Source organism: Aquila chrysaetos, chromosome 11 (assembly GCF_900496995.4).
Source record: "Aquila chrysaetos chrysaetos chromosome 11, bAquChr1.4, whole genome shotgun sequence".
Lineage (NCBI taxonomy): Eukaryota > Metazoa > Chordata > Aves > Accipitriformes > Accipitridae > Aquila > Aquila chrysaetos.
The window spans coordinates 40,280,699-40,304,003 of record NC_044014.1 but is presented as its reverse complement, the minus strand read 5'-3'; the positions used below and the strand labels follow the sequence as shown (position 1 = coordinate 40,304,003).

Sequence of the window (23,305 nt, the reverse complement as noted above, 5' to 3'; positions counted from 1 at the left end):
CCCCCTTGAGGTCTCAGCTCATTTAAATGAGCAACAAAAGACATCTGGAAAATACTAATAATGAAATAAATAAAAAGTGGCACTGGAATTAATCAGTGTAAAAAAAAAGGTTCAAATACATGAGACTTTTCTGTGTAATGACTGCAAATACAATATTGGTCATACTTAAATGCCTTAGTTACAGCAGACAAAGTTTTCAATTGTAAGAATGTAGAGATGAAATATGGAGTTTATTTTAAAGACACAATATTTAATCACTGGAAACAACCCCCCCGAGACTGAGATTTTCAAGACGTATCACAGATAAGCCTGTATGAGGCTGTCTCACCTGAAAGAGTCCTAAAAAGGTGAGGCTTTCTTTTCTATTTTTATGTCATAGAGTATTGGAAATAGGTGGGTCTAACAGAGTTTAAACATATTATCCAAGGCTACATAACCAGTTCTTCACAAAAGTAATTACTTCACTGGATAGAACTATGAGTTACGAGATCATTATGATATGAATTTTTACAAAATAAAGACAAAAACAGATATTCAGGCCCCTTCCATTTGCTGAAAAAGTAAACAAAAAAAAATAATTGGAAAGTATGCAATTAAGGCACAGGAATGAGCTTGGCTGGGGCCTAATCCTGGTACTTTTTACTGGCTAAAATTAGATGTTGCTTGCTCAGTACACTGAAAATACTGAAGAGAAAGTATACTGAAGAAAAAACAAGGGAATAAATTCCTCAGTAGTTCAAAATGAAAATAAACCCAGTTTTCATAGGGCTGTCACTGGAGAAACAGGATTTACAATTAAGTCCCATGTTTCCATTGCAGTAGTCAGATATTCTAAATAAATTTTATGTTCTAACTCAATACGAAATACCTGAATAAGCTTTCCAGAAAGAGTCAGAAATAGCTACTAAAAAAAAATTACAAACTCCAGTCTCCTCCCATCTAGCCCCTGGACAAAAGTATTTTTCTTTCATAGACCTTGCTCAAAAGTATTAAAATACTTCCAAATTTAAAATTGCTCATACACTTTTAAATTTTATTTTGAAAAACTAATCCTGAAAATACAGCACAGTTTCATCCAGTAGGTCTATTTTTCACATTCAATATCCTACTCAGCTATTTAGGGGACACATTTTACTGCTGTTTTCCTCTCAAGAGAATATGCTGGATTCTGCTTTATTCCGCATAAGAACTGCTTAAATTTTCATGACACAGCTCAAATCTATGAGTTCCTTAAATCTACCACTTTTACTAAAATTAAGATTGAAAACTCTAAATTTAAACATCCTTAACAGTATTAACACGGCAAAGAACTGGCACCTGAGAAGATGCTTATTTGCTCACACAGTAAAACAATACAAGAATGAAAAATGTCACATATCTCTTTTTTTTTTTTTTTATAAGGTGGATTTAGCTCTATTGCAAGGACTTTAGAAGATAAAAATTCACTGTGATATTGGTTAGTTTTCCTTTAAGTGAAACTAAAGATCAGATGAAGAATCTTATTTGTTGTCTCTTAATTAAGAATGACAATGTTATGCAGATTTATGTAGAAGGGCAAGCATACAGATAATTCCAGAGACATGCATTCTTTCTGGCTGCAACACATACAAATCACGCAAAGACATTAGTTCAAAATTTTTAATAAAATAAATTCAAATACATCTCATTCTCTGTCCATAGCTACATTGTTAAATATCAAAGAAATACATACTTTTAAGAAACTGAAAAAAAAAAAGAGCCACAAAAGTTGGTATTGAATACATAACTCAAAATCCAGTTTGTCAACTTTGTAAAAATTAAGCAAATGGATCTTACCATCCACCATTTAACATAACCAATACCAATTCTCTAAAAGACACTGCTAAAATATTTACATTAAATAAATAACTTACATCATGTAAAGTAAATGCTTTACAGTTTCCTGAATCAAGTGAGTAAAATCAAGAGTACCAATGCAAATCATGTATAAACAAGTCTGGAAAATAATTCCCTCTACAAAAGGAATTGCAGGAGGAGGAAAACATGTAATAGCCTATTGCATACCATACTTTAGAAACAGTACATATACACATCTACAGACTCCAATACAATCTTCATTTTTTCTTCTTGCGCGAGAGGTTGAATATGGTCCATATGCCTAAATAAGTAAATGCAGCAGCATGCAGTCGTTTGTCACCATGTTTTAAGGTGGGGACAAACTTTTTTACACAAGCTAGTACTGGAAAGTACATAAAATACTCAGCCTTCAATAAACTGAATCGAGAACATTCAGCTCCACAGAAAAGGTACAGAAATGCCTTGTAAGAATTGGCCCATGCTAACTGCCTTAAGGAGATCTTTTCTAGCACTTCTCACTGTAAAAGTTCCCCCTGGTTTTATTTGTGTAGATGACAGCTTTTTTTAGAATAGAATGTATGCCAAGAAACTGGTTTCCGAATTGCAAGATTTCTAATAATATTAAATATATCCTGTCATTTTTTATTGAAGTGGTTGAAGAGACTTTCATATGTACCAATCTGAAGATATATGCATTGTTCTTGCATACAGAAAACTTATACAAAAAAAGAATGAAAAGATGCTTAAGTTGTGGTCTGATGAGTTCAGCTTCTACAGAGCTGGCAAGTATTTGAATATGAAAATCATTGCATTTTGTTCAAATCAGTTTATTCAATTTAATTTGTAAAGAAGAACAGATGTCTAACTACTAGCTTAAAAAGCAGTATAACCATGCGTGTAACTCCTGGAATGGTGATAAAGCTAAATAACTAACAGCTTGAAACCCGTATAAAATGTGGGTGTAATTTTAAAACTGTGTAATTCTTAACATTAATCTAATGAAGCCTAGAAGCTCAAGTGCAAAAAAAATGTTTATAGCTAACTAATGTTTATTTTGATCTGTCTCCTGGTTTGACTCCAGGAAATAAACCACATTTTGGCAAATAAAAACGTCAGACAGCAGCAGTTCCACAGTAACAGATAGCTTTTTTTTAAACTTCAAGTAATTTACTCACCAATACAATTTGAGGACTGATAGTGTAGTTTTACAGGAAAGTCTTCTAAAAAAAAAAAATTAGTTGAGGTGCAAGAATTGTTTCATAAGTTCATATGTGGTAAAAGCCACAGCCTGGGAAGGAATACAACGAATATAATTTAGAGATAAACCACGGTATAATCCTCTTCGTATTCCATGTTGTTGGTATACATATTTCAGTGTCTGCACCATTGTACTGGAAAAAATAAGAACTCAAATCATTATTGGATACACATATTCAATAGTCAAAATCACTTTCTTTAAATACAAGACACTTGCTTTACTTGGTCCATATAACAAAGCATTATAGTCTTTTTAGGACTCAGAAGACAGTCTGAGTTTCTGCAAGAAATTTGGGCACAATGGCTAGGAATTGGGAAGAAGACAGTGCAATCCCATCTAAAAGTTTCAGTCTGAAAACACCTGCCCTAAAAGACATATTAAGACATTTTACACCAGAATGGCTATGCATATTCTCTTGCCTATCTGGCAGGAAGGAGTTGAGAAGCATCAATTCTTCTTACAAATGTAATACAGAGTAACAGAAACATAATTTGCCCAACTTAGCACACACTTCTTGCATTAAAGATCGGTATTTAGGCTTGTATCCTATTCTCTTTCTTTGAGCACTCGATCATACTACCTGTCCTTCTAATGCTCCGCATATAAAATTTATGTTTAGCTCTGTATTTGACATCTTGCGTGAGTATAGCTTCCTCCACCATGACAAAGACCTAGTATTTTCTCTCAAAAGAGAAATGCTAGAATTTGTTAAGTATATAATATTTGACCTTATTAAAAGCAGAATTTGCAGTGTATATGCAAGGAGAATGATTTTCCTCACATACTTATAATGAAACTGAGCAAATGGATGTTAAATGCAAAACAATGTAAATATCTGTAAGGTGCTCAGTATTTCCAAGCTATTAAAGACATTGCTCTTTAAGAACATCTTCCATGTGCCTCAAAGCTTTTATCCTCTCATCCTCTAAAGACATATATGTCTACTCTCCTTCAAGGCACAGCTCTCTCCAAACATGGTCACAATAATATTTTTAAATTGGGAAGCCTAATGTCTGTAGAAGTAGTTCTCACAAATGCAGAAAGTAAAACCCCAAGAACAATCAACATATTTTTATTTTAAAAGTATCTGGAGCAGAAAATAGCCAAACAAAAAAAACCATTAAGGCTGCTAAGGAAAACAGAACAGCAACTTTCACAGTAAGCAACATCTAGGTTGTTTATGAAAGGTCACTAAGACAGACTGCTGTTAATAAGATCCAATTCACCACGCAGGAGGTTCACACTGAATCACTGGATTCAAACACACACAATTCCACAAGATTGAAAGTAGCCAAGATAAAACTGTCCTGGAATTGAATTTGGTTCAGGCAATTTGAAATTCAGAAAGTTTTTCAAGATGAGAGCTGATTTAATAGTATGATTTTAAGGATATTATGGTACTTCCACTTCTACTGGAGGAACCCCAACTACATGTGGGGTGTGTGACATTACCGTAAATGCAAGAAAGGTCAAATAAAACAGTATTATGCAAAATCATCTTATGGAAGAGATTGTACACCATTAAAAAACACTTTGAAACATCTCATTTCAGTAGAAGCATGCAGTCTCTCTCTTAGGGATCCTGCTGATATTAAAGAAATACATGTAGAGTTGAGTTAAAAATACAAAAAAATATGTTACTAATACAAACAGAGTATTACTAACAAAAGTGCCATTGTGATTTCAGTTATCTTTTTTAACGCCAGAGTGATAATGCCAGCTTTTGTCTGTGCAGAAACTTACTCATTAAAAGAATTAAGAAATCAACAACATAGTAGTTGGGGGGGGGGGGTGGGTTTTTTTAAAACTTTAAAACTAAGAATTTAACGTTGCTCAGACATCTAAGAATTCAGTCACTACAGATGAAAAGAAAATACTTACAGGCACTTTTCAGAGTCTGGGAGAACCGCTCCTAACTGCATTCGCCTACGAGTTACATCAAGGGGATATCTACAGAGGAGATATTTGAACAGCAGTTCAACCAGATGTGTGACGACTATATGAATATTGTTTAAAAAAGAATACAAAAGACGTCCATGTGCAACCTCCAAGCTCCCTTTTCAGTGAGTCAGGAATCCAGCTCAGATTCTCAACACAGCTGAAAGTTCTCCAAAAAGGGAGACTTCCCCCTATACAACCAAAACCAGCAAATCAGATCTCTTAATATATTCCATTTGGCACGAGTAAGGAAGACACATGAAGATCAGATGAGAGTATAAAACAGTCTGTAAAACGCTGGAGGGAGAAGACACCTAAATCAAAAATAAAATTAACAGTTTAAGGATTAATAGAAAATGACATTTGTAATGCAGTGATTTAGTGAAAAATTGATGCCATATAAGTCATTAAATTAATTTATTTTATGGACAACATAAAATATGACAAGGGCAGCATGAGAATGAGAAAGCAGGCAAAATAATATAAAAAATATACGCCAAATACAATATCTAAGACTTGGAGGGGGGGTGTTGGTTTTTTGTAATTCTATGGCTTCACAGGTTACATTGTTTTGAAAATAAACTGGAATAATAAAATTCTGCAAATGATGTTCATGGTCAAAATTTCATAGCTTACCAAACAAGATTCCAACTGATTTTAGGAGATTTGTCTGAATTTGTTTAATTAACTCAATGCATATATCTTTAAAGACCCTGAAGATTAAATAGATATTTAGTAAATGAAACAATAGGAAATAACTGAATTCCAGTGTCTGATTAACCTGATTTTAAAACCTTACTAATAACTAGACTCACATAAAATCATATTCTCAGATAAAAGTTTCTTTAGAATGAACAGCTATAGAGAAAAAAAAAAACAAACCCAAAAACACAATACCCAAACTTACGATATCGTCTGAGCTATTGCTCCAGCTATGCCACCACACAGCAGATTTACATGTGTTTTCAAAACTAAGACATCGGGATTATCTAATGAAGGCCGTCCAAGCAAGTTAGGTGCTTGAGCAAGTCCAATGCTCTTTAAGGTACCAAAGGTAAAAAATGAAAAACCTAAAAGGAAATTTAATTTTATGTACTTTCATAAAAAAGCAAACTATTTGTTGATGCATCATCATCATAAACAAAAAGCTGCAATTACAAAATGAAACTATTTTCCAAATCTTTTAGAAGTTTTTCTTAAGCAGAAAGAAATAGACAAATAATATTTTTAACTTCTACAGTAACTTCTGTCCAAATTAATTAGTGTTTATAATTAACATTAAAAGAATGCTTTAAAGAAGCTAGACTGTGGGGTTTAAATTACTGGATTGCTATTAAGAGTAATTCCTGAGATCTTTTTAACTGAGGAAATGGCTCTCATCTTTTAAACATTAGTGTAGTTCAGCTGGGCAGTTCTGATGTTCCTCCATCCCACATCACCCACTGCTTTAGCTTGTGTAAGTACGTACATAAAAGTGACCAGGAGATGGAGCCAATACAGAGGCTCTAGGTCTCCATCTCTGGAGTGCTCTGCTCTCTCATGGATCTACCTGTTTGAGAGAAATCTCATACATGCTTTCTTGTGGGAAAACTGGGAAGCAGAAGAGAAAGAGCCACTACTTTACCTCTCTCCCTCTCAACTCCAAGTTTCAGAAAAGCTACGCTTTGCCTGTTGAATATGCTTTAACACACACTGATCAATTCTAGATTAAGATTGAAGAGTTGCAAATGCTTCTACAGGCTTCCCCTCTCCAGTCAGTAAAAAACAGAATCCTTGATTTTAACAGAAGCTAATTAACTAGGGTGTGCAAACATACTATGTAAATTTAGTAGCGCACATAACTGCTGAAGGACCGCCACATTCTGGTTTTAACTTACCCGCATATGGCGCCATTCCTACAACAGTTGGCATCAGCCCTCTGTAGAACCCACTAAAACCACCTTCCTTTGAAAGAAAAATACAAGTACATTTGTGGCAAGAAATACAACAAATGTCTTAACAAGTTATACGACTGTTCATACAGATTCACATGACAGCAATCTGACTAGCATCATCTAGCACCAAGGAGCTAACATCAAGTTCCATTTCTTGTGCCTGAAGAATTGAGGGGACAACTGCCTGGCTCCATAGGAGATAAGGAAGTGAAAAGGAGAAAAATCTACATCCACCACCATATTCTAGGAGACATTTCTACATTATACATATCCCTCCTCCCCAAATTTTTTTATATCATTACTACTTGTTCTTGAAAAGCAACTTCTCTCTGCTGTTTTTGACCTCCCACTTAAATGAGTCTTAGCTATATCTTAGCACCCTAAGTAGAAGAAAGCATCCAGATATTTTTTTACATTAAAAAAATCCAATGTGCACACAATGAAGTCATGTTATTTTCCACCAAGCCACTATTTTCAATGCAGTGCAACATTCTTTAAAGAGCATATTTTGCTTTGACAGGACTGAAGATTAAAAGAAAAAATACCTTTGTGTAAATCATCTTGAATGCATGGATAATTCCCATGTACTTGTGTTCCCCTTTTACTTGGAACGCCAGACGAACTCTAACCATATCAAGAGGGTAAGTACAAATCACTGCTGTAATACCTTTATTAAAAACAAAAACAAAACAAGCAAACAAAACTCACCTACACCTTATCTGATTCTAGGATTATTTTGAAAATTAGAATTTCCTTTTGTGGCAGTGAGTATAATAGCATATACAAATGATTTTGTTAAAGAAACACTTGAAGTCACTTGTAATCAGCAAATAGGAACACTAACTTCAGCAACACACGATTTATGTTTATACTTGGTGTTCACTGAAGCTGCACACCTAGGCCTTGATTTTCCAAAGGTTTATGGGCCTAACTGTATTCACATGAGCAATCTCATTTAAGTCCATGGCTCATTAGCATCAGGCTAGTCAAGCGCATCACCTTTACTGGATTGCAACGATGAAACCTAATCCTACCATACCTTTAAAAAAAAAAAACCAAAAAACAATCCACCAAATGTACATGTTTAATTTCAAAAAGGGTGTGTCAGAATTTGATGTGATTACTGGATATAGATACATGTATCTATCTACTGCATCTGAAAATACTAAATATATTCTAATGACATTTAAAATAAAGTCAGGATCATACCAATGTAGAGTACTTAACTGCGTTGCATCACTGCATTTTAATAGTTCATGTTACACCAGCACTTCTGTTTTAAAACTCTGACCAAAAAAGCTATTTCTAGACTGAAGATGCCAAAAAAACCAAATCTTAGGATTCATCCAGTTATGAACTGCTTCAAAACTTGATTAGATGCTGACCAACTTGTAATTTTGGAAACAGAACTCCAGTACAGAGAACTCCTCCTCTAACAGTTCCCTGAATAATGAATTCTTTCCTACTGCTAGTTTTTGAGGTAAACCACTCATATACTGACAGATGATTTGGAGGGAATAGTTAAAAATGTTTACTAAGAACAGAGGTCATTTTCTGGTGGTATACCACCGCCACTAAAAAAAACAAAAACAAACTGGGAAAAGGAGAAAAAGAAAACAAAATCCTTCATGATTGATATTGTTTTCTAGTAGCCGCTCTGATTTAGCTAAACATCACTTTTAGAAATTGGTCCTACAGAAGATAAGCACACTTTTTATGCTGGCAGGAAATTGCCACTTCCTCTTAAGTTTTAATAGTCTCTTAATGATATCTCTTTTTGTAGGTGTAGCATTTCCCCTCCGTTCCATAAGGTCAAGAGAAAACCACAAGAGGGAGGGGAAAAGAAAACAAAACAAAACCAAAAAAAAAAAACCACAACAACAAAACCCAAACACAACACAACTCCAGCAAACAAACTCTTCATAACTTTTATGTCTGGAGAGGAAAAAAAAAGCAACTTGAGTAAGCTGAATGATCTGACAGAAGATATCAGGATTAGATGGGGAGGAAAAAAAAAAAAATGAACGCCATAAGTGAGCTATCAAAAAAGCTGACACTGGTCAACTGTCAACTGAGAGTAAAGTTTGTGGCCTTCTGGAATATCCTACCAGTAATGTATTTTAGTAGACAATAACATCTCTTTCAGAGATTTTGGACGATTCCTCTGAACAAAAAGCAGACATCTGCTGTCGATTTCTGGTGTTGTCTCACCCATAGGGTTCAAAAGTTGGAAGCTGCAAAACACCAAAGCAACTTTAGGACTGTTTCCGCTGACCTACATTATTAAATGCAATCCCTCAAGACTACAGCCTTTTCCTAATGGATTGCCTGAGATGTCCAGAAATATTGTAAAATGGATGAATTCAAGCAGTTTAAAAAAAATAAAACAAAGAGGAAAAAGCTTTTACAGAGCTTGAGTTCACAGGAAAGTCATCCCACTTCAGAAATCGGACAACTTTATCCCCCTTCTCTTTTCAATCGTGCACTGATATATATCCAGGAATATTCTCTGAACAAAGACCAGCAAACAGACCAACCAAGAGCTTGGTGAATGCACTACCTAGTGAACACAGTCCCAAAATAGTACAATTAAAAAAAAAAAAAAAATCAGATGGAACTGAAAGAAACCATATGTAGTAAAGATTTAAATAGGGTAATTTTTTTTTTTTTTTACTTTTTCTTAAAATCCTCTAGCCATGAATTCTGAAAAAAATGGGATTTCTAACATCAGCCACAAAATATGCTTTCTTGAAGCAACTGGGAGAGACATGTTACTGCTTACTGTTCATATAACCAAAAGGTACATACGAGGGATCAAGATTTCCTTTGGGGCTCAGGAGAGACACTGTTCTTTCTGGGAGAAATGGCAGCCAGCTTTGGGACACAAAGTCATTGTGCTGAGTCTATAAAATTACTAATCTCATCTCTACTCCCTAAAAATTATGCGTTATCAGAAGTCAGATCACAGCATATTAAGGCCGATTCCCTGTCTTGAGGAAGCAAAGTCCATCCCAAATAATGAGAGCTGAGCCAAAAATCTCTCCCACAGTTGGTTAAACAGGACAGAATTAGGAAGTATCTCAACAGTTAAGAGATACTTACTGCAATTCCCAGTGTCTGATCTGAAATAATCATAATAGGGCAATGAAGCTCCTCCCTCCTTTAAGGAACCACTTCTTCAAAAACAGCAGACTTTTTCATTGCAAATGCTGACTCAGAAGTCAAGGAAGTCGGGGAAAGACCATTCTTCACTTACCATAATTGTCCTCAAGCACCTTTGACCACTCTTGGGGACAAGATACTGGGTTACACAGACCTTTACTGAGACTTAGCACCAACGAAGCACAAGAGGAATTAGACTGCCCTTGATTTGCTTCCCAGGCTTTGGGAGTTAACAATGAGATTAGCTGTATAGAGATTTATCTCTGTCTCCCAATTTCCCTATTATTCCTCCATTCTTAGTAATTCTCTTTCTTTGAAAATAAAAAACTACCTGGAGCAAGAAAAAAAAAGTGAAATACATTTACAAAGATCAGGTACTGCGAACATATCTGATACGCAAGTTTTTATGATTTCTGTATCATGCTCTTTGTAGTTTATCAATAGATCAAATTAAGTACTACCAGGTGATTCAGAGGTATACAGTTCAAAAAGTGATAGGCACAAGTCATAGCCTTGAACTGCAGAAGATATGCTCCTTAAGTAGTATAAAGATTAATTCATCAAGGAGGCATCTTCTGAACAAAACAAAGCTTCAGGAACTATACATAGAGAGAAATAGCTCATGACAAAGAGCATTTATCAGACAGGTTAAGGAACTGCCTAATTTACAAGTCCTAATATTTCTAGACCTCCAATATATAATTGTTTCTTTCTGACTTGCACCTGAAGAAATAAAGAGCACAGATTCTTTTAAAATGTTGACTCAAATATGTAACTAATAATTACATACTATTTAAAATTGAGACAGGCAGTATCATCCGAGATCAGTACTATTCTCCAATCACTTTTACTAGAAGTAAAAAGATAAAAACAAAAATATGCTTTCTGTATTAGTTTCGTGGAACTTGAGTTTATTCTAGATAACATCTAGTCTTTTGGGGTTTTTTATTTTTAAGTTAATCAAGTGCAGGGGAGGAAATACACATTTCTGTGCTTTAATTCAGATTTTTCAACTAGAAAACTAAAACAAGATTTAGATTTGCAAAATCATCCTGTGATACAGGTGTTATTTGATCATTTTGTTTCCTAAACCCCACTAACCTCTATGATTTCTCTATCTTATCCCCAGCTCTGTTTTTCCTTAAAAGAAGTCATACACCATTTATCTGTTAATGAGGTGTTACAGCTGAAATTTGAATCACACAAGACTCAGGAAATTCAGAGTTAAAGTTTCCCCAGTAACTTTAGCTTGGCCTCCTTAAATGTATGCATTACAATAGGTTTTTCTTTTCTCTCACTCCACTACCCCCATCCTCATTGCCTTGTTTTTCCCTGTGGATATGCTTTTGATCCCGTTTATCAGTTACAGAAGATACTCAAATGTTTCCCACCACTTTGAAGCTGACTCAGGTCTGTTGACTGCTAGTAATGTTGGAAACACTGACATAAGCAACATTTAACTATCGGTAGCATACACAGAAGTGAAAGCAGACAGCTGTGTGGCTAGATGGTGTAGAGGGGAAAAAAAAGGAAAGGGAAACAAGGGTTATCCATTTTCAACTGCGTAATATTGGGTTCCAGGAAACTGGGAAGACTCCTCTCCACCACCATTGGGGTTCATGCAGCACACCATCTCCTTTAGTCATTTAAACTCGGAAGAAACAGAATAATATCCCTTACTGGAGCCAACAAGAAACTAAGCCACAGGAGTTAAAGCAAGAAATATTACCAATTGCTTTTAAAAGTCTTATTTTGTTTGCAAACCTAGAGAACTTCTGTATCAGATTTCAAACACTATGCTCTTCTTAGTGCCCCCTTCCTCTTCTACATCTTCTTGGCATACTCAATATAAACCCTCCCCTCTTATTTATCCAATTAATATCCCAAAAAGCAGTTAATGCCACCTAGTAAACAAATAGTAAGACACTCACATGTGATACTATTTCTATACCTGACTGCTATATTCATTTCACTGCACACCGAAGTCTAGCTCATCTACTCAGTTTTGGGGTTCTCAATACCAGACTATTGAGTATATTGTACTGAAATGCACCACACAAAGCTTTTCATTTGATCATGCTTTCCAGACAGTACTGTATATTAATTTTATTTCTATTACTCTAACCACACAAAACAGATTTAACCAGTAAGGTGCTTAAAACAATGCCAGATGCTATTAATTTATCTGCACAAAGAATTCCAGCATGTTCAACACTGACAGAGTTAAGCTGATTATTCAATGTTTTCACAGTGCCTCACAAGGCAGGTTCCAGGTCTCTGACAAGGCTCCTGAAAAAAAGCTAATAATAAGCTTCTGGTGGGGGGAAAAAAAAGTGTTCTTTAGTACAGTTAAAGCCAGGGGAGGGGAGTGCATGGAGAAAGGAAAAAAAAAAAAAAAAAAACAAAAAAAAAACTATGTATTTTTTTCCACTTCTTTCAGATAGAAAGTCAGCCAAGTTCTGGAACATATCTTGCCAAATGGGTTTTGCTAGTTTTCAGGATCTTTGAATTGTTCCATTTCATTCTCTTTCCTTTTCCTCTGATGGCATGCAAAGCCAAAATACTTTCAGAAGGTCTTCCTAGTTTAACTAAAGGCAGTATTAACAAACCACAGTATTTTTATTCCAAAAGAAGCTAAATATTAATACTCATGTCATAACTATTTAAGGACTGTCACTAGACAGTATTAAGCCTGTTTTACAAAGTAAAAGCACATAAAGAACCACCTCAATTAAAAATCAGTCCACTATTACTTACCTTTCCCTGTTTTTTCTTGGCTACTTTTGGCTGAATGACTAACAAGAGGAAAATAGAAACGTATAATCATACTATATACTGGCAGTTTACAAACGGGCTTTTCTACTGCTATTGCACTAACTGATAAATGATGTTTTTTAACGTTCACACATATGATCTAAAGAGTATCATCATGACAATCCTGCATTGGATGTTGAAAAGTATAGAGATTCTTGGCAAATCCAAAGAATTCACCCATTTAAGGAGCTGCAGTTCTCTCTATTTCTATGGGCTTATATTCAACCTAGTGGTAATGGCAGGCAGGCTGATGAGCCAATTCTACAAAACCCTGCATCTTTATATTTCATCTGATGACACTGGATTTTTCATTTTTTAAAAGCCATAATAAACACTATAAAAACTGCGCTTTACAACATAGCACAGAATCCAATGCTTGAAGAAAGGTATTTTAAAGAATACTGTTAGACAAACAGTTTTCAATTAGGCAACTATGTTACATTAACCATTTACTAGTATTTTTGCTTAATACAAATTTGCAACAGTTTGACCTGAAAACACATCAAATCATTCTCTAAACAAATATTAACTTTTCAGCAAAAGGGATGTCTGAAATCCAAGTACAAAACCATACCTGCCATGGATCCAGCCATTAATCGATGCACGTGCCCTGAAATCCCAAGTTGCTTCTTTATTACCTACAAAATACGGAACATTTACGATAATTGTATATCAGAAAAATACAGGGAAGTACATCACACAGTTTATTAGCACATTAATGCAAACTCTGTAGCTGTTTCCAAGAAGTTTACAACACTACAAATTCAAACCAGAGCACTTAATTACTGTTAAAAGAATTTTCTGAACATTGCTGCTGTTACCAATTTCTTATTAAAAACATGAAAGTGCTAAAATTCTACTAACAAGGCAGAACGATTAGTTGAAAGTATTTGTAGTGTTTACTTCAGAAACTAGATTGTTTATTTAGTTATCTTTAATGTGTGTCAAACAAGGCAAACGGAATACTATCCTTGTTGCATGATAGAGAGCAAAGGACACTGGGCAAAGTTGAATTACACATTTGAGAAGAGTAAATTTTTCTTCCATGCACAGCACGTGAAACGTACTCCTATAAAGACATTTTTAAGACTTTAACTGGGAAAAAAAAAAAAAAAAAAAAAAAGAGAGAGAGAAATTGGACAAGCATTTGAGAGCAAGAACTTCTTAAGTTATGTTATGTCCTGGAAGGAAGTTAAAAATTACTTTCGAGGCTTTTATCAAATAACTGAGACTATTTAAGAAGCAGTTTCTGCCAGAAAGAATATAATTTCATATCTTCCTTCTTTAAGATTTTTTTCCTTTTACACATTCCTGCAAAGCATCTTGAATGTTTGTTGTCAATTAATAGATACAAGAAACTGCTACGATGCTAAACAGTTTCTTGAAATTTGCAGATTCATAAATCATTTCATCATAAAGCATGGCATGCAGTCTTTTATTCAACACAACATAAAACAAGCATAGATCAACAGCATTTATTATTACACCACAAAAAGAGAACATATAAAACTCATTACAGCTATTTCTTTGTATTAGCCTTCTGAAATTTGCTCTTTAGGGAAGGGAATCACAATTTCAATCTCACTGTCTTCAGTAAAGATCATGCAATTTACTTCACTGGGTACTAAATCTGACCTTTCAAACACAGAATTCCTCATTGCTAACAGTAAAATGGTATCTTTCACCACATATAAGCAATGTTTAAAAACATGTTCATGCTAACACCTGACCCCCAAAAGATGTTGCAGGGATTTATTATGTATTTATTATGAAAGAGTAAATCCATGAGAGCAGAAAGGAATTAGAAAACCTTGCGGGACCCTGAAATGACCATCTTCTCTTCCAGGTCATTTTTATCTAGAGCCTGACATAGTCGTTTATCAGGTCAAATATAACAGTCATATCCAGACAGACTTTCAAGTTTAAGTTATTCCACCCATCAAGTACTAAGAATCCCAACACAATATAATAAAGAATCTCCATTTTACATTTTGTTCCTATATTATTCACAAAGGGCTACCTTATAGCAATACAAATAGCAGCAGACTTTAGATTACCTTCTTCTTTCATTAAAAAAAAAAAAAAAAAGCTATTATTCTCAACAATACAAAGGTACAAAAATCAGTGGGAATTTTTTCCTTAAGCAACACTGCTGAAAGTTTCACTGTTGCCTTTACCCAAAAGACATGCAGCTAATTAAGAAGATACAAAAGTTTCAGTGTTAGTTTTGATCACTTAAAGAATCTGTATTCTTTGTAGGCAGAAAAAAAGAAAAGGAAAACAAAATAAATTCAACTACCTTTTTATATTGGTCAAATGCCATAAACTGAATTGCGCCATATGGAAAGATTCTAATCATCATTGCCCCATTTCCTTTATACAGCCCAAGGTAACCTTCCTTTTTGGGGACAGCACACAATGTAGAAAACACTCCTGCCAGCAATACAAAAAGAGGTATTTAACAATTACACTGGGGGGAGGGGGAAAAAAAATCAAGCAAATATTACTGACAATAAGAAAGTATGCATAGAACTAAGGCCGGATCATGCTGCTCATATAACTATGGAGAGTGGAAAATCCACTTTCAATGCCCAAACATTTCCAGGAGGAGGAGGTTTAAGGTATAGTTTTATCAGCTTTCTCACCTCCCACACTCAGTGGACCTCTTTCTGAATTCATGCATTCAGGACCCATGACTTGCCTGGACTGCAAGCAATCCTATTGCCGATGATACTATCCACCCACAGAAGCTAATACTAGCAACAGAAGGATGGAAACTGGTTGACTTGCAATTCAGTCAATTCAAAATAAATACATAAATACTTTTAAACCATGGGAAAACAATCTAATATTGCTACATGCTAAATTACAGGTTAAATGCCATCACTGAGGAAATTAAGTAAACAAGTTTAAGACTCTCATTACTTACAACTTAAACATCTCACACTTCTTGTCCCAGAGTTGTTGCAACAAGAAGCAATCCTATTCCCTTTTAATAGGTGGGAAACAATGCAAGATCACGCAAAGTTTGGGCAAAACCTACAGTTTTATTATAAACATATTATTAGTTACGCACAATTGCTACGAAATTGACTTTTGTTGTTGTTGTAAAGGAATGAACTGCAACAGTTTTCATTCATATGTGACTAGTTAATAATATAAAAGCCGAACATGAAAAAGGCTTACATATTTATCTTTCAGGCAGAAAAAAAGAGTAGTTGACAAACTTTCATTTGAAGTTTAAATAAAACAAATATTAATTAGTTTCTGGAGTTTTAAGAATACAATATTAAATGTAATTTTAAGATGTATTTTCAGAGGCATGTAATAAGCATGACTTATGCCACGATTAGAATTTTTCTCTACCCTGCAATGAGTAGTTACTGTTCTTATTTCTTAAAACACATGCTCCAAGATCCATGTGGCATGAACTCCACAGAGCAAGGGCAGTAAAAACACCAAATGAGGACTTTGATGAACTAATCCACTGCTTCCCTGCACTTAAAGGTATCTCATCCATGTAATTTTCTTTTTTGCCTACATGTAACAAGGACATGCATTCAAGTCAGACACATTTCAAATAAGCAGCATTATATCTAACACCCTAAATAGGGAAGAATATAAGATTTTACTTGCCAATTATGGCACAGTACAAAGCAAACAGAAAATAAGGATTTAAAATATCAGTCAAACCAATTATTTCAGCCTTCAATTCTTCGACTACAGATTTGAGCGCACACTTATATGACTGTGTTACCAAAATGCCACATTACGTGTGTTTCCCTTTCTGGTACAGTGAAGTGAATATATAGCCATTGAATTTTGGTTCAAGATTTATTTTTCCAGCCTTTAAAAAAAATGATCTTTAGTGCCTAAGTTAAAAATTCCAAAGTTTTATTACATGTAAAATTAACCAACTCAATTTTTTTTTTCTTGACAATTGTAACACACTTAGAACATAAGTTATGACATATTTCAAGAACATATGACATAAAAAAACTCAAATACTATGCACAAGAGGGCACTGTTACAGCCCTACAGAGAACAGTTCTGAACACGCTGATAACTGAGAGTTTATTCTCTCACCATGATGCAACACAGATGCCGGAATACAGATCACCTGCGCCTTACGGCAAGCACAAATCCACTTCTATCTTCAATTCATGTCAACCGCGCTGCTGTCTGCGAGCGTAAGCGCGCGCGAGTCTTGCGGGATTTGTCGGTCACTGTCTTGTAATCAGCAGCCCCCGTGAGGGCTACCAAGTTCTGAAAAGCACCGATTCCCACAGCCTCTGGGAACTGGCAATCACTGTAGCAGACTGCAGCAGTTACCAGCGGTGACAGTTTTTACATAAAATAAGAATTTTACCAATTTCCTGCTGGCTTCAGTAAGGGGAAGATCAAGCCAAGCTCTTATACGCCTTACTGAGGATTACTCTGACATCTCAGTCTCTAACACATCAACCGCTACCGGCGCAGGGCTTTGTTTTTCTTTTTAAACGCTAACAAAACACGGCACAGAGACTGACCAGACAGATCCGACCTTCTGTCTGATTAGCGCCTTTTTTTAATCAGCCACGTGGCTGAATAAATCAACATACCCAAACCATACACATTGCATTTAAAACCAAAAATTAGACACACAGCAGCCATCTTACCTAGATGTTTGTAATGGTGGTTATGAGCTTGCAGCAAAATCTTTACTCGATCCAGCGGTGCAGTAGTTGTTTTGGCACAACATCCTGCAACACCTTTCCAAGAGGGGAAACAGAAAAGTGACGGGATGCCAAAGTTCTTTAGGTCGGCAGATAAATAAGGGATTTTTCTAACGCATTCGTAAATGGAATAGGGGAGGAGAAACTCAGTTAGGAACTGGAAAAAGCCCTGACGACGAGTAAACAGCCTCTATTAGAAGCACGTTACAAAACCGTTAAAGCCTTAATGAAACGCATAAGCTACTTTTCCCGATTACAAACACCCGGGCCACCGTCTCTCTCAGCTGCTGAAGCCACGGCGGAAGCTTTCCGAGAAAGTTACTCAAGCGAGTTCTCCGCCCCGCTTCCTCCTCCGCTTCTGCGGAAAACAGCCCTGCTGCTCTCCCCGGAGGAGCCGGCTGCACCGCACCCCGCGCCACTTCGGAGAGCGAGATCCTACAGCGAGTGCAGCGGGACGCGAGAACTTTTAAATATTTAAACAGAACACCTTCCTACCCCCTTGCAAAGGAGGCAGCTGGGACAACACCCTACAGGAAGAATAACCGGGCTTTTTCTCCAAGAGGTTAATAACGCGGGGTTGTGTTCGCTAGGCTGCCGTCCCGTGTCGTCCCCGCTTCGCACCACCTCAATCTGGACAGCAGCAGTCGCGACAGTCTCGGGACACGGATAACCCGCCTTCCCCGAGCGCCCCAGCGAGGGTTTGGGCTCCTCAATCAGCGACTACCCGGGGCTCTTCGCTGCTCCTCACACACGCGCCTCTACCGAGTCACCTGCGTTAGCACATTGGGGGAAAAAGGGGGCAAAAAAAAAAAAAAAAAAAAGGAAAAAAGCGAGCCCCCCGCCTCCCCAGGGGACGACACTGCGGACAGCAGCTGCACCGGGGACACTGACACGGAAGCGACCTCCGCCGCGCCGCCCCCGGCCCGGCTCCCCCGCTCTCCCCCGGCAGGCCCGCAAGAGAGCACCCACCTCCGGCGATGAAGGAACGCAGCCAGTAGAAATCGCGCCGGGCCGCGCCCGGGGGCAGCGCGGCGCCGGGCCCCGCCGCCGCCGGGGAAGCCATAGGGCAGGGCTGGGCGCGGGAGGCGGGAAGCGGGCGGCGGGCGGGCGGCGGCGGCGGCCGCGGCTCCCTCAGGCGGCGAGCGGGCAGCGCGTGGTGCCGCGCGGCGCCCCCCCGCCGCGGCGCAGGGGCGGAGCTCGGGGCGGCCCCCGCCGTCACTGCGGTCCCGGCCGCGCCGAGCCATGGCCGGGGCCGCCGGGCCGCGCCGCGGCGCCTGCGGATGGCGTCAGGAGACGGCCGTTAGCGGGGCGGACCGCCCCTCCTCCTCCTCCGCCGCCGGCGGTGGGCTGAGGAGGCCGCGGGTCGCCGGTTGTCAGCGTTTACCCGGTCCGGAGCAGACCGGGCGGTACGACGCAGCGGGGCGGGGAGCCGGCTTGTCAGCCGTCGGTGTAAAGCGTTGGAAGCCCCGGGGATCGCTCGCTGCTGCCCCTGTTCCAACAAAACCGGTTTTTTAGAGCTGTAGGTGCACCCAACCAAAACCTAAGGAGCTTTAATTGGGCTAGACAATAAAATACCTCGATCTTTTGTTTTCTTTACGCATTTAAATAGCTACTTCAGCTTAGTGCTAGAACATCAATATTTCTTTTGTCTACAATTACAGTTTCATATCTAGCAAAAAAATACTCGGTAGTTTTATATTCGAGTTTCAAAATGCATCAGAAAAGGAAGTAGATACTTGAAAAAAAAAAGTTCCACTTTTTTAGAATCAGAAAGGTCAAACCCAGTATCATGTCTACGGCTGTCAATATTTTTTGCAATTTTTTACGTTTTCTGCAATGTCTCTGTTGAATACAGCGTATAGGGCTTTCCAGGAGGCATTCAGTCAAACTTTCATCCTCACCTTCTTGCAAAAAAAGAACCACACAGTCTCTGAATGCTCGTGCGTGGTATAAGGAAGGAGAGCATACCTGATGCCAGGCGCTGGTGAGAAAGTTAATGCTGTCAGCTTTTCTCTCAGTTTTCTGCAGTTACTCGTGTATTTCTCATACGCTTTTTGCCCCATACACCTTGACCTGAGTTTCAAGTATTTCATATACCAAAATCCCTTTTTTAAAAGTTGGTCTCCTAACATGAAGAAAACAGTCAGAGAGACCTCGATGCTTGAACAAGTAAAACAAACCCATTTCCAAACAAATTCGCTGGAACATTTTTTTCTTGCTGCTCGTGTCAAACTGCCTTCAACAGAACTTACTCATTTTTTCCCTTTAATAGGTTACATTCCTTAAAATTAAGTTTGCTTCAGCATTGGGAAAACTCTGTTTTGCTCCGTTTGATCATTATGTCATTTACATATTTGGGACATGGCTGTTATAATACGCATTTTTTCCAATAATAAAAAATACATAGCAAAGGTGGACAGATTTCTTCCAGAAAATATGGAATAAGTCCTTTATAGCAGAAAACTCTCAAGCCTTTTTACATTTTTTAATATACCTGGGAAATCCATAATTTTTGTTGCAGTCGCTCTGATGTTTAAGTCTCTAATGGAAAAGCAACCGTTCTATGAGTTATTGACGCAAGCTTTATAGTCACTCTTGATGTGCTTTTCCCCAGCCAATTTGTATTCTTTTGGGATTCTGCTCAGGAAAAGCTCCCCCTCCCCGCCAGCGATCATACTGTTTTAACAGCTCCAACTGTAGAAACTTAATGTATTTACTGATTTTACACACAAACGTGTTGCAACTACACTAACACTTGAAAGTCATCTAGTTTCTAGTTTCACCAGTGACTAGAAAAATCAGCTAACTGCATAAATGGGCTGTTACTTCTTTTGGATACAGGCAAGATATTTCAGGAAGGTACTTCGCCAACCCTTGTAATTTAGGGAAGCGTGCACCATGAGTGCATACAGTTTAGGAAAGCAATAAGAAACTCGCATTGCAAAATTAAACAGAACATCTCATGGAGATTGTCGTGGTTTAACCCCAGCCAGCAGCTAAGCACCACGCAGCCGCTCACTCCCCCGCCCGCCCCTGACCCAGCAGGATGCGGAAGAGAATCAGAAGGAAAAAGGTAAAACTCCTGGGTTGAGATAAGAACAGTTTAATAGGACAGAAAGGAAGAAAATAATAAGAACAACAATAATAAAATGACAATAATAGTAAAAGAATTGGAATATACAAAACAAGTGATGCACAATGCAATTGTTCACGACTCACCAAATGATGCCCAGTTAGTCCCCGAGCAGGGATCACCCCCCAGGCCAACTCCCCCCAGTTTATATACTGGGCATGACATCACATGGTATGGAATACCCCTTTGGCCAGTTTGGGTCAGCTGCCCTGGCTGTGTCCCCTCCCAACTTCTTGTGCCCCTCCAGCCTTCTTGCTGGCTGGGCACGAGAAGCTGAAAAATCCTTGACTTGGTATAAACACTACTTAGCAACAACTGAAGACACCAGTGTGTTATCAACATTATTCTCATACTGAATCCGAAACATAACACTATACCAGCTACTAGAAAATTAACTCTATCCCAGCTGAAACCAGGACAAAGTGTACTAACACACAAAAGAACTCAACAATGAGCTTTATGTGTATAGACTTTTCTTTCTTTTTAAATACTGTAGTGTTACTTGTTGGTATAAAATGCTCTGAAGTTCTGTTTTCTTTACTAGCTACTGTAATAGTTCATTATTTGCACCTTCAAATCTTAACATTCTCACTGCTGTTCCTTCATCTTTTTACCTTGAAGTGTTTATGACCTTTACAGAATATCTCTGGTGACTTCTCTTTTATGACCCATTCTTAAAAGTCATCAGCATTTTAATGTCATTCAGGTTACACTTATGCCTGACACTATGTCATCTTCCCTGGCAGATTGATGACAAACAGGGGAAGACATTAAAGTCAAGACACTCAAGAGCAGAGCTGCTAACTTTGAGAAAAATTCAAGCGGGTAGGTAGTTTTATCAATCTCTGTAATTTGTTTCTGAATTTTTTGTTGTTGAGGATGCTTGTTTTTGTAAAGATATTTCAAATATTTATCAGTTGAAATAAATTATCAAGGCTAAAGTTAGGTAAGCTATTCTCATGGCAGTTGTTGCTGAAAAGATTATTTTCAGTGCTCTTAAAATGCCGATGTACATCAAACTCTGTTTTGAGACAGCTGTACAAATTATCCTCAAGTGTCATGCCTCTGGGCTATAGGGATCAGAAAGACTTTGTTGTTGTTGTTCCATTTTATACTTGCTTCTGGTCTTTACTAGTTAGCGATCTGAAGTAACATCTATCTAGTTGTCTCTACATTTGCCCCCAACCATATCCAAAACCACTAGAAGTACAGAACTTTTCCCCCACGAGACTCAGGAATCTGAGAACTTTTTTGCTTCTTCTGCAACAGGCATTATGGCTTGCAGATTGCAAATACCCAAGCAAATCTCAATTCCTTGGCAGTGTGGCACCTTGAGCTCTCTTTTTCTCTGTCAGCAAGCAGACAGGACAGTGCTGCTTCCTGAGGTGAGATGAGCTAGGAACCAAGGGTGATCACGGTATACTATGGGTAGTATCCTCACCAACAGAGGCGCAGTCCTGCAGCGGGACAGGCAGAGCTGGGTGCTGGGAACAGGCTCCGTCAACAGTCACAGCAAGAGCACAAAGCAGGTCTAGGGTCCATCCAGAGAGGGAAGTGAAGAACAGCAGGAGATAAGGCCCAAAACAAGTCTAATGTTCATCTAGAAGCCAGGTGCAAACAAGAAACAAGGCCAGAGCCAAAACTCAAAACAAGCACACCTATAACATAACTTAGACAAGGAGCAATTGTCTGGCCAGGCCTGAGCTTAAATGGAGCTCCTGGGCCCATGGACCAGGTGTGTGGGTGGAGGCCTCAGGTGAGGCTGGTCAGGGCCATTAACACCTGGTGGCACCCTCAGTCCCTACCCGTAGCGTGTCAGTGAGGTCTTTAAGGAACAGAAATATTTGACTCTCCCAAGTCATTGAGTCTGCAAATAACAGTGGTGCCAAATTTCTCTAGCTAAGCAGGACTCTTCCTTTCTTTCGGGTGCAGGGAAGAGGTGTGCACTTCATGCCCTCTGGTACCACATGGCTTACTGCAAAAGTGCAGTAGACTTGAAGCATCCAAAAATGCCGGGTCGGTGCATGCAAAATTAGCCATGTCTTCCCAGGCGTAGTGTTTACCAGCCAGGCACAACACAATCATTCTGCACTCATGCTTTATACTGCTCACGCACAATCATGCAGTGAAGTCAGGGCCAAGATTTCCAATAAACATAGAAACTGGGGGCAAACTGCTGTCCACCACAGGTCAGGAACATCTGACAGGAAATATTTAGAATAAATGCAATGGGCCTGTATAATGGGCGTCAGAAGATGAAATCATAGTTCCTTCTGGCCTTACTTCATGTAAAATGGTATTAACGCTTAAACTATCTGTGTTCAGCAAGCTTACAAATGTTAACTTTTGTTCAGTGCCAATCAGGCAGGTAGATACTATCTACAGAACCAGGGCCAAGAAAGATGAAATGAGGAAGTCATTGTCAAAACCACAATTAGAATTCAAGAGTTTCTGCATTAAACTCATGTTGTTCAAGACTTTTCTCTTTCAGATACTGCCAACTAACAATGCTGTG

At 38.0% G+C, this 23,305-nt stretch overlaps 1 protein-coding gene across 5 annotated transcripts; it reads right to left on the bottom strand.

The window, feature by feature from the left end:
• Positions 1-1,624: 1,624 nt before the first annotated feature.
• Positions 1,625-18,919, bottom strand: SLC25A16 (solute carrier family 25 member 16). Of its 5 annotated transcripts, none has more exons than XM_030030770.2 (9): positions 18,627-18,919; positions 17,601-17,693; positions 15,242-15,375; positions 13,517-13,580; positions 7,512-7,633; positions 6,910-6,976; positions 5,940-6,102; positions 4,976-5,044; positions 1,625-3,227 (listed from the first exon to the last, which is right to left on the bottom strand). In XM_030030770.2, exons 1-9 carry the CDS (start codon positions 18,718-18,720, stop codon positions 3,071-3,073), a joined length of 963 nt encoding a protein of 320 aa, XP_029886630.1. In that variant the 5' UTR covers positions 18,721-18,919; the 3' UTR covers positions 1,625-3,070. The 5 variants fall into 5 exon arrangements, 4 of the variants coding, with proteins under 4 accessions (XP_029886630.1, XP_029886631.1, XP_029886632.1 ...); XM_030030771.2 differs by lacking the exon at positions 18,627-18,919 and adding an exon at positions 18,153-18,268; XR_003925784.2 differs by having other exon boundaries at positions 3,060-3,227; positions 4,976-5,346; positions 18,627-18,910.
• Positions 18,920-23,305: the final 4,386 nt, after the last annotated feature.